This window comes from Vicia villosa, unplaced genomic scaffold (assembly GCF_029867415.1).
Source record: "Vicia villosa cultivar HV-30 ecotype Madison, WI unplaced genomic scaffold, Vvil1.0 ctg.003053F_1_1, whole genome shotgun sequence".
In the NCBI taxonomy this organism is placed as follows: domain Eukaryota; kingdom Viridiplantae; phylum Streptophyta; class Magnoliopsida; order Fabales; family Fabaceae; genus Vicia; species Vicia villosa.
Window position 1 is genome coordinate 226,351 of NW_026706100.1, and position 10,416 is coordinate 236,766.

A 10,416-nucleotide genomic window follows, 5' to 3' on the forward strand; every position below is an offset into this window, starting at 1 on the left:
AAATTATCTAAAAAAATATTAACTTAATTAAATAATTAATCATCTAGTAAAAACCTAATTTTTATTTAAGTAGGAAAATAAAAAATATTCTATTATTATGAAAAAAGGATTTTAAAAGAAAAAGAAAAGAATAAATAAACATAATAAAGAATTTAAAACTAAATTAAATAAATAAATAAAAAAAAGGAAAGGAGACATAGCTGGGAGTGGGTGTAATGCGCTCTTGAGGGTGTACCATGAGCCAGCGTTCTATGCCCTTAGGATCAGGTCATATGAAGGATCGAACAGAGGAGACGTGAAGGTCCACCGTAGGCGCTCATTGACTGGCTACGCTGGACTTATGATCAAACAAATGGGAAAATAAAATTGCTAGGCGTGTGGATCGAACCTGGGCTGTGTGGGTCACCAACAATCTCACTCATCCACCTGTGCTATGTTGTTGATCTGATAATAGATAGGACTGAAATAATTAAATAATATAATGCTATAATGAGCAAAGTCAAACGAAATGTTAATGTGGGCCCCTCCTTCATACGCAGACCAATCACGATGGAGAGAGAGAGAGAGAACTTTGACTAGCAAACAAAGTCACGACACGCGTACAGTCAAAGAGTCTGCGCTCCACATCATCATCTTCAACCTTTCTCCTTGTGGAATTACCTGCGAAAATTCCCATGGAATTTCCTTCGGATTTTTCCACGAATTTGAAACCATCCATGGCTGTCATTCGAAACCTGCAAAACCTGAATCACACAACACTAAAAACAACCCAGATTCATTAATCAAGGTACCATGAGTTGATTGGTGGTGCTCTTAGGGTCTAAAACGGTCTGTAATTAGGAATACGAATATAAACTCCTTTGATGCCCTAATAATGGCATCTTGCTATCCTTGCGTTAAAACCCTCAAACGATGCATCTAATTGACCCTAAACATCCTCATAAACATATATGTTTGCATTCAACCCATAAATATGGCATATTATGAAAGTTTGAATTAAAAAGAGAAAGGAAAACCGAAGGGCAATGAAGGATGCGTTTCTGGGCGTGTTCCGGCTTCAAGGAGAGATAGGAATGGCTGTTGAGACTCCCAGGGGAACGATGAACTACTTGTAATTGATTGAAATTCGCTGGGAGAGGTTGTAGCTTATGCCCTAGTTTTCTTGATTTTTTGTAAGTTGGAAAATCCTATTTTTTCCTCTAAGAACTTGTGTCCTCCCATCCTCAGTCTGTTGTGTTTATATTATGGAGGGTATTATGTTATGGATGGGCTTGAACCTTGCCTTATATGTTGTCTTGGATTTTTAAGAAAAAAACATAGGTTTAATCATTCTATTTTTGGATATTTCTTTACAATACCATGCTAGCACGAATTTGGATCTTCATGGGGCTTCTCTTGGGCCTTTGGATGATTAAAAATAAAACCATATGATTTAATTCACTTATCTCACATTTTATTTAATTTATTTTGTCTTTAATTGAATAAAACTCAAATAAATGTAAATAAAAGTGAGAAAAATGTGAACATGGGTTTAATGGTCCTTATTTAAGTCATTGATGATTTTGAAGTCCAATTCTTAGGCCCATAAGTTCAAAACATCAAGCTTCTTCTTTTTACACCTCACGCGTTTCTTCAAAATCGCCCAACTTGTGCAAGCCATAACTCCCTCAATTTTTATGATATGGAAGAGTTATAAGACTTTTTGGAAAGCTCAAGATGTCCTCTACAAGCCGCTTTGGAAACTTTTTTGCATTTGAGGATTTTATCTTGATGATATGGCTCCTGGGAAAAACAGCTTTTTGCGAGCTCCTAGAAGGACCTGTAATGTTTTGATCCATATCTCTCAAATGAAGCATTTCTTGACCTTGGGCCCAATATAAAAGTTGTAGAGAATCAAATTTCCTTGAGAATGAGCTTTGGTTGAGGGATATCTGAGAAAGTATGAGAGAGTTATAGCATGTCAAAGTTCAGTTGACTTTCTCCAATAAAACCCTAATTTAGAAACTTTTGGAATTGTTGATTTCTGATCTTTCCTTGATGAACCATGATCAATTCTTGATCAAATGGTGAATGATACTTCAATATGAGGATGTTGACAAAAAATCAGAAGTTTTGACTGTATTTTGATCACAGTTGACTTTTAAGTCAAACTAGTCGATTGTTGACTTTCTAAGCATTTGAGTGACCAATCCTTTGAATTGAGCCTTGAATTTTGTCATGGAGGTAGTTTGGAATAACATAAACCATATGAGGTGCCTTGGAGTCTTTTGATCCATTGATTCTTTCTCAAAACAACAAAACCCTAGTTTCTTGAGCCTTTGTTTAGGAGGGATGTCTTTGAGCTTTGTGCCTTGACTTGAGTTTGAACAAGAGAAATAGTATGGGCAAATTTTGGGGTATGACAATGACCTTTTTCCAATGTCAACTATAAATTCCTGAGTGTTAAATGAGTGTGTTACTTCAAATTGTTCATTCATTGCCCATGTAGGCAGCCATTGGCCACTCATCACAACCTCATTATCTAGCCTTTTCCTAGGGATTGGCATCACCTTATGGGGCCATTTTTCAAGTTTCAATGCAGAAGTGCAACACCTATTCATTACGTATTTTCTAATCCACTCTGACATTGTCAAAATTGGTTTGTCCCTAGCAGCTAGAATTGTTGCATTGAATGACTCAGCAATATTATTCATGAGAACATTACACTTTGGATAAAATGTAAAAGCATGCTTACACCAACTTTTTGGATTAACACCCATCAGCCAAGCCCATGGCTTTAAGTCAACTTGCTTCAACTGATTCATCTAGGTCAACCAACCCTGATAATATGTTGCCTTTGCAGCACCCATCATGAGATCCTTAATCAAAGAGTCACCACCAATTTTTTTTTTAAATTCACATACAAGTGCCTTGGACAGAGCCTATGCTCTATCCTATCACTCATTTCTTCAAATACATAAACTAAACCCTGAAATTAAAAATAGTTTAACTTTACATAAGACAAAGAAACAAACAACATATTCATGTACAAATGACATAGAAATAAGACTAACCTCCTATTGATCTGAGATAAACACAAATCTCCTGTCTTATCCAATGTCTCCCAAAAGCAAGTCAATAAACCACTTTCAACTGTCCCTAGTTTCTGTCACAACCACCCCAAATGCTAGAGGAAAGTATTGGTCATTGGGGTCCCTACCTACAGCAATAAGTAATTGGCCCCCATATTTGATTTTCAGATGACAACCATCTACTCCAACAAATGGTCTACAACCATTAATAAAACCTTTTTTGCAACCATCAAAGCAAAAATAGAAAGATCCAAATCTGGGTTGTATAGAAGGATTAGGCATGCTAACAGTGATGATCAAAGTGTTTCCTGGATTAACTCTATGTAACTCAGTTGCATACCTTTTGAAGTTAGTATATTATTTGTCTGCATCACCTTCTATAATCCTCTTTGCTATAAGCATAGCCTTCCATGCCCTACCCACAGTAATTTCAACAGAGAAATTCTGCCTCATATCTTGTATTATATCACAGATCCTTACATTGTCAGATGTTTGTATCTTCTTTACCACAGCCTTAGCCACCCAACTAGAGCTTGCAGATATATTTTCTAAAACCCTAGCACATGTATGTTTGTCCACTATGGTTTTTATAGCATAAATGTGTTTGTGGCCCACTTTAGAGCAAAGTATTAAAAAACCACATTTGACCCTACATTCTACCCTTACCCTGTAACTCTCATTTTTCACAAAGGTAATTTCTCTACCATTCAAAACCGACCACTCACGTATTGCCTCTATAAAGTCATCAAGTGAATTGAATTCCATACCCCACTGAAATTTATAATTCTTGTTGAAATGCTCTTTCCTAAACTTTTCAATCTTTGGCATCTTCCCATCATCTGACATATCAGGATCAGAGCTATCCAGGTCATCACTGACATACACATCATCATCTTCCAATTTTGTCTTTTTAGAAGCTCTCATAAATCCAGATAGTGATGGTGCTTCATTTACAGGTATGGTGACATCAATATCTTCAAACCCATTAAGCAAAGCAGTGGCTCGTTCATATTCACTGTCCCCCAACCCCTCAACCCCATCTTCATCAACATTAATCATCTGAACTACCTCATTCACACACCTAGGACTTCTCACTGACACAGACACATATATTACATCATGCTCCAAAAACATTTCCCCATCAACCTCATTGGCATTAGCCTATGCTGCGAAGTCATAACAATCATCGTCCCTCTTTATCTGGAAAAAATTTGGATCAATTTCAACAACCTTGGTCCATGCCCTATATGACCCTTCCTTGTAGCCCCACCCAGTCAACATCCTATGAACACTAACCATTGTAAACGTAGAGATGTGGATGTTAGTAACTAAAGTAGTGACACCACCCCTATAAATCATAACCCCATCATTTATGCTAACAAATTCCCCTCCATGGTGGAACACAACATTGAAGAGTTGCTTATTTTGAAGGAGAAAATGTAGAAAAATGCAATACATTTAAGGATTCGTTTGAAATAACTTATTTTGAAGTAACATCACACATTAAAGATGCAGAACTTACCTTCGCAGCTTCTGATGCTTCGGCTTCTTCTTCACGAATGTCAGGTTGCACTGAAGGATTCGATTGACTAGCTTCGTGGACTTCGTTCGCTTGCTTAGAATGCTTCGCCTTCATGGATGTCTTCGTCTTCTTAGATGCCTTTGTCTTCTTCGTTGTCTTCTTCTTCGTTGTCCTCTTCGTCATCTCTGTTACTATTTTGAACTGAAGCAAACCCTAGGTTTTCTAGGGGGTGAAGTGAGAAAGACAAAGTCTGATGTCAATGTTTCCTATTTATAAAAGGATCCTATATGGCTAGCATTTACACAGTCAGCTGTTCCAAATTGTCCACGTAGGAAATATTCCTAGAATCTTCTCCAAAAAAATTGACCAAGGGCTACATTCATGGAATTTATCTTTGATAAGGTCTGCTTAAATTTTTTTTTAAGGAGGGTAAATCAAAACACGCCTATATGGCTGGGGGGTGAATGTCATTTAACCCAATAAAGTATAGTCTTTACGGTGAAGACTAATATTTTTTTTAACTATGTGTACAATGCATATCAAGATATTATTTTCAATGAAGGTGGAATTTTTTAATATTGTTGAATATATATATATATATATATATATATATATATATATATATATATATATATATATATATATAGAGGGCATATCATATGAGAATGACATATTTATATGAGAATATGAGAATGAATCCGAACCATTGGATTTTAAAATAAATGGTGGAGATTATGAGTGAATCTTTTTTTTCTCTCTCCTACTTCATTTATTTCAAGATACTGGAGAGAGAAAAAAAAATTCACTCATAATCTCCACCATTTATTTTAAAATCCAATGATTCAAATTCATTCTCACATTCTCATATAAATATGTCATTCTCATATGATATGCCCTATATATATATATATATATATATATATATATATATATATATATATATATATATATATATATATATATATATAGGGAATGTATCAAGTAGGAGGGTTTTTAAATAAGAGATAAGAGGATTCAATGTTAACCATTGGATTAATCAAGAGAGAGAAATAATAATTATATTATTATTTTAATAAATAATTTAATTCTCTCTCTTGATTAATCCAATGATTACCATTGAATCCTCTTATCTCTTATTTAAAAATTTCTCCTACTTGATACATCCTATATATATATATATATATATATATATATATATATATATATATATATATATATATATATATATATATATATATATATATATATATATATATATATATATATATTATAAAATGATATACTACTTGTCAAACCAATAACAATATGACAAACCTAATCAAATAGTGGGGTTTCATAGTACATGGCTAGCAATTAAGGATAAGAAATGAGGTTTTGAGGATTTATGTGACCTCAAAACTTGTAGAGTAGTACTTGTTATCACGAGATAAAATGTCAGTGCTGCTCGTCCACTAATTACCCAATATTGGATTTTGAAAACGACAACAGTGGATCATGAATTATTGAGCCTTCGTGTTGGAATCCTTACACACACCTAATAATTGAAATCACAAAAACTTTTCACCAAAATTGTTTCTATTCAAATTAATTCTAACTACATGTACAATTGAATTAGTAATCTATTCCAACTACTTTTCTCTAATGAAGTAATAATCTATTTCAACGAGTTTTGTTCTTTCAGATAAAATTGAATTTGAAGCAAAATGGATAACAACAAAATTGTATCAATATGGATTCTTGTAGGAACATAGAAGAAAATATGTCCCCCCGCCCGCCTTACTTACCACAACAACTTTGAAAAATTTAACTTTAAATTTATGTGTTATTTTATTTATATTTTCATATAAATTTATTATAAAAAATTAAAAATTCTTATGTAGTTTTAGTAAAAGAGAGAAATCAAAATAATTACATAATTTTTTGAAAACATGAATTAAGTATGAACAAATTACACTTTAATGTATCATTTTAAAAAAAATTATTGAAAGAAAAAAATTTGGAATAAAATATCAAATCTTTATAAAATCTGATAATTGGAGTATAAATCTTTCTAATTTGTCTAAATAAATTAACAAGTAATATTTTCGTAGTATTTAATAAATTTATAGTTATTCATTACTAGTTTCCACTAAAAAATAATGGAAAAAAGGTGCAAACTTCTAAGTAACATAAACTATATATTTTTAAAATATTATTAATATTAATTATAGTAAAGTATGTATTATATATAAAATTTAGAGTGTGTTTGGATGGAGTATTTTAATGAGGGAAAGTAATTTTTTGAGGGAATTGAAAATGATTTGACCAAAATTCATTGTTTAGATGAAAAATATGGAGAATTGTTAAAATGATGTAAATTTATGAAGTATTTTAATCAAGTTAAATTTAAAGAATTTCAAATGACACCAAAAAGTAAAGAATTTGAAATTGCTCCATAACTTGAGTATTAAATTGTTTATTATTAATTTTTCTAAATTTGCAAAATGGTCCAATATTTTATTAAAATTATAAATTTATCCCAAAAATTTTCATAAAATTGCAAATAAGTCCCTAATAATTTTGCAAATTTACAAAATATTTACAAAAATTTTCATAAAATTGCAAATAAGTCCCATATAATTTTCATAATACTCTGATTTTTAGTAACATTCTTAAATATTTAATAATACTTTATTTGAGAATATTAATTTTTTTCTTCATATTCTCAAAGTTTCAGCCTGAAATTTACTGTATTAGTACTTACACCTGTGTGAGACCCGGGTTAAATATTTTCTAAGTAAAAAAGATATTTTAAAAACACTTATAATTTACAAATTTTACTTATAGTAACATTATTATTGAATATATAAAATGTCATTGTTATTAATAGTATACATACAAAAGTTTAATTAACTAAATTTTTTTTTGTAAATTATAAAATAATTTGGGCATTTCTAATTTATAAATAATTTGTGTAAATTTAAAAAAATTAACTCGTTAAATAAAAAATACCACAAAAACATATAAAATCATTTATTTTATTAATAATTTAATCATATAAAAAATACCACATGTTGAAGCTACCACACATGTTCAAAAAACAATTCATTTACACGTGTTTACCCCAAAACCTAAAAGGGCTTGAACGGCAGAGTTAATTTGGAAATTAAGTTTCCAAAGGCTAAATATTGTTAATAACACATGAGTTAACAGAGGAAGTAGGGGAGTAAAAAAAAATCTTCAGCTTGTTCTTTCAAAGGTCTACCAGAAACTGACAACACAGTTTTCACAGAGCGGTGAAGATGAGTTTGGGAGAGTGAGATCGTGATGGTTTTGGGTAAGCAAATGAAGTGGATAAGAAATTAACTCATTTATGATTTAGTCAGCTTAACGATTCTTAGATAGATCATTCGTTACCAATTTTTTTTATGGAGTATTTATTGTAAGACACATGTAATAATTTTCCAGGCTTTTGATGAAACATTCTTGATTGTTTATTTAAGAAATCCTCTTCTTCAGGTTTTAAGAAGATTGCATTTAAGTAGTTGAGAAACCCCCGAATTAGGTGGATTAGGGTTTCTTTTGGATAAAATTAGTGTTTGTCCAAAATGAATATGTGATATAACACTTGAGTCTCTCGAATTTGTTAAATAAAATCACAATTTGTTCAAGTATAGGGTTTTTTATTAATATTTTAGTAGTTAAATGTTAATCATGGTCAAACAATCCAGAATAACGATTTTTATTTTGCTATTCTTGTATTCTACTTATCACATAAAAATTTCTTTAATGCGATTTGATTCCCCAGGAATGAAGAGGCTATGAAAGCCATTGATGGATTAGTTGCAAACACTAGATATGTTGCGACAAAGGGGAAGAAAGTTACGAAGAAAGTTTGCACCCCTCATAACCGTGATGCAACAATTAGGAAGGCAAAAGAAGCTGGAAAGAAATTAGCAATGAATGACGTTGCTGCTATTAGTGTTAAAGATATAAAGGGGAAAAAGGTTGCATCCCAAAAAAAGTGTTTACGTTGTGGATCCATCCAAATCAAGTACCAGAACAACAACAGGTACTATTTTTGGACAAAGGAAATCAATTGTGGAAAGACTGCAAGGCACAATGTTTTTGTAAGTATAAACACAATTGAATGCACAGTTATAACTATCATAGTTTTAAAAAATGCCTTGTATTTATGTTATTGTTTATGCGCCATCTGCAACAATTTCCACAAGAAGTAATCAAGAACGGCCTTCATACGGGTCACAAACGCATTGCGTTACGTGATGCCGATATGGAGAATACATACGATTGTGAACTTCATTTTGCCCAAAGAAAGTATTATGTCGAGAGATTTATTGGGAAAGGATGGTATGAGCTAGCGAAGAACAAATGTATCCAAAATGGTGATAAGTTGGCAATATGTATTCGGGAATGTGTAGAGAAGAATGTTGACCCTGCATCCAAAAGGGCTTGTTTGACAGTGTTGAACCGGTCAAGGTTTGGTTAACAATGTTTGAAGTTTGTTAAAGAACATCAATGTTTGAAATTTTGGGAGAAAGATCTTTGCTTGATATTCTATGGATTTCTTATTTGGAACTACTTTATTGTAAATGGTTTTTGTTAGTGTGCGCTTTTAATTTTTGTTCTAGGTTCAACTTTGGAGACAAATACATAGCAATATTAATATATTTGGATTCTGGTTGCATCTTGTTGCACCCCACTTTTTGACCACTGAGATCCAACCATAGCTTAAATATTAGGATCGTCATTGTCATTATTATCATCATGCATTTATCTTTTATTAACCCAAACAAAATACAAAAATTGTTGTTTGTTGCTTGTGTCCTAAGACTAGAGATCAAGAAGAAATTAAGCAAACTAGGGTTTTGAGTCCCACAAATAAATTCAACATTCTTCTATGATTCAAGGGTTCTCCAATCAATACCAAGGTCCAAAGATGGGTCAATGCAAGATCAATCACCTTCAAGTTCATCAGAAGCTCAAATTAGGGTTTTTGACCTAATTTCACTATAGGGTTGACTTTTAATCAAGAGATGGTTCCAAGACTCAAAATATGATTCAAGGGAATCCAAATCAACATTATAGTCCATCCATATCATTCATTTGGAAATCACAAAACTGCAGTTCATCTGGAAAAAGTCAACTATGCAAGTCAACTTTTGACTTTTGAGAAAGATAGTCAACCATGGAATTTTAAGGATCCAAATCATCATCATATGGATATTGAAGACATTTGATCAGATAAAATTCAAAGAATTCATCAAGGATCAAAAAGTCAACAAAAAGTCAAATTAGGGGTTTTAAGTGTATTTTGACCTAATTCATGGATCTCCAAATTTTGCCTACACACTCAAAAATCTCCCAACATGAAAGTTGTAGATCTTGGAAAAAAACAAATTATCAAATTGTAAATTTTTTCAAAAAGTGATTATTTTGAGAGATGTGAAATTAAGAAGATAACTTTCAAAAGACTCAGAGAAATTTTCAAGTGTTTTACTTGGATTTTTCTTAACTTTATGGCCATTTTTCTCAATGATCCAGAAAGAGTTTGAGGAAACTTTCAACTACTCATTTGAAGTATGTAACAAGGGCTTTCCAAAGAGCTAAGTAGCATGAAAATCCATGGCTGCATTCATGAGATATGATTTTGTCAATATGGCACCATGAACACTTGAAAATGAAGAAGAACATGAAGAAAGTGAAGAAGTTATGAACCAAACTTGTTCAAATTTGAAAGATTCCTTTCTTGCAGCCCATATAACTTGTTTAAAGCACCATAATCAGAAGATTACACTTGCTTTTGATAGTGATTTCTTACCT

At 32.1% G+C, this 10,416-nt stretch overlaps 1 protein-coding gene across 1 annotated transcript; it reads right to left on the reverse strand.

The window, feature by feature from the left end:
* Positions 1-3,128: 3,128 nt before the first annotated feature.
* Positions 3,129-4,205, reverse strand: LOC131640313 (uncharacterized). Its single transcript, XM_058910726.1, has 2 exons — positions 3,446-4,205; positions 3,129-3,286 (listed from the first exon to the last, which is right to left on the reverse strand). The coding sequence occupies exons 1-2, from the start codon at positions 4,203-4,205 to the stop codon at positions 3,129-3,131; spliced, it is 918 nt and encodes a 305-aa protein (XP_058766709.1).
* Positions 4,206-10,416: the final 6,211 nt, after the last annotated feature.

Coding starts and splice junctions, on each gene's coding strand:
- LOC131640313 (XM_058910726.1), bottom strand. CDS start 4,205: ATGTTTTTGGAGCATGATGTAATATATGTGTCTGTGTCAGTGAGAAGT. Junction 3,287..3,445: donor AGCAAAGAGGATTATAGAAG/GTGATGCAGACA, acceptor GTTGCAAAAAAG/GTTTTATTAATGGTTGTAGA.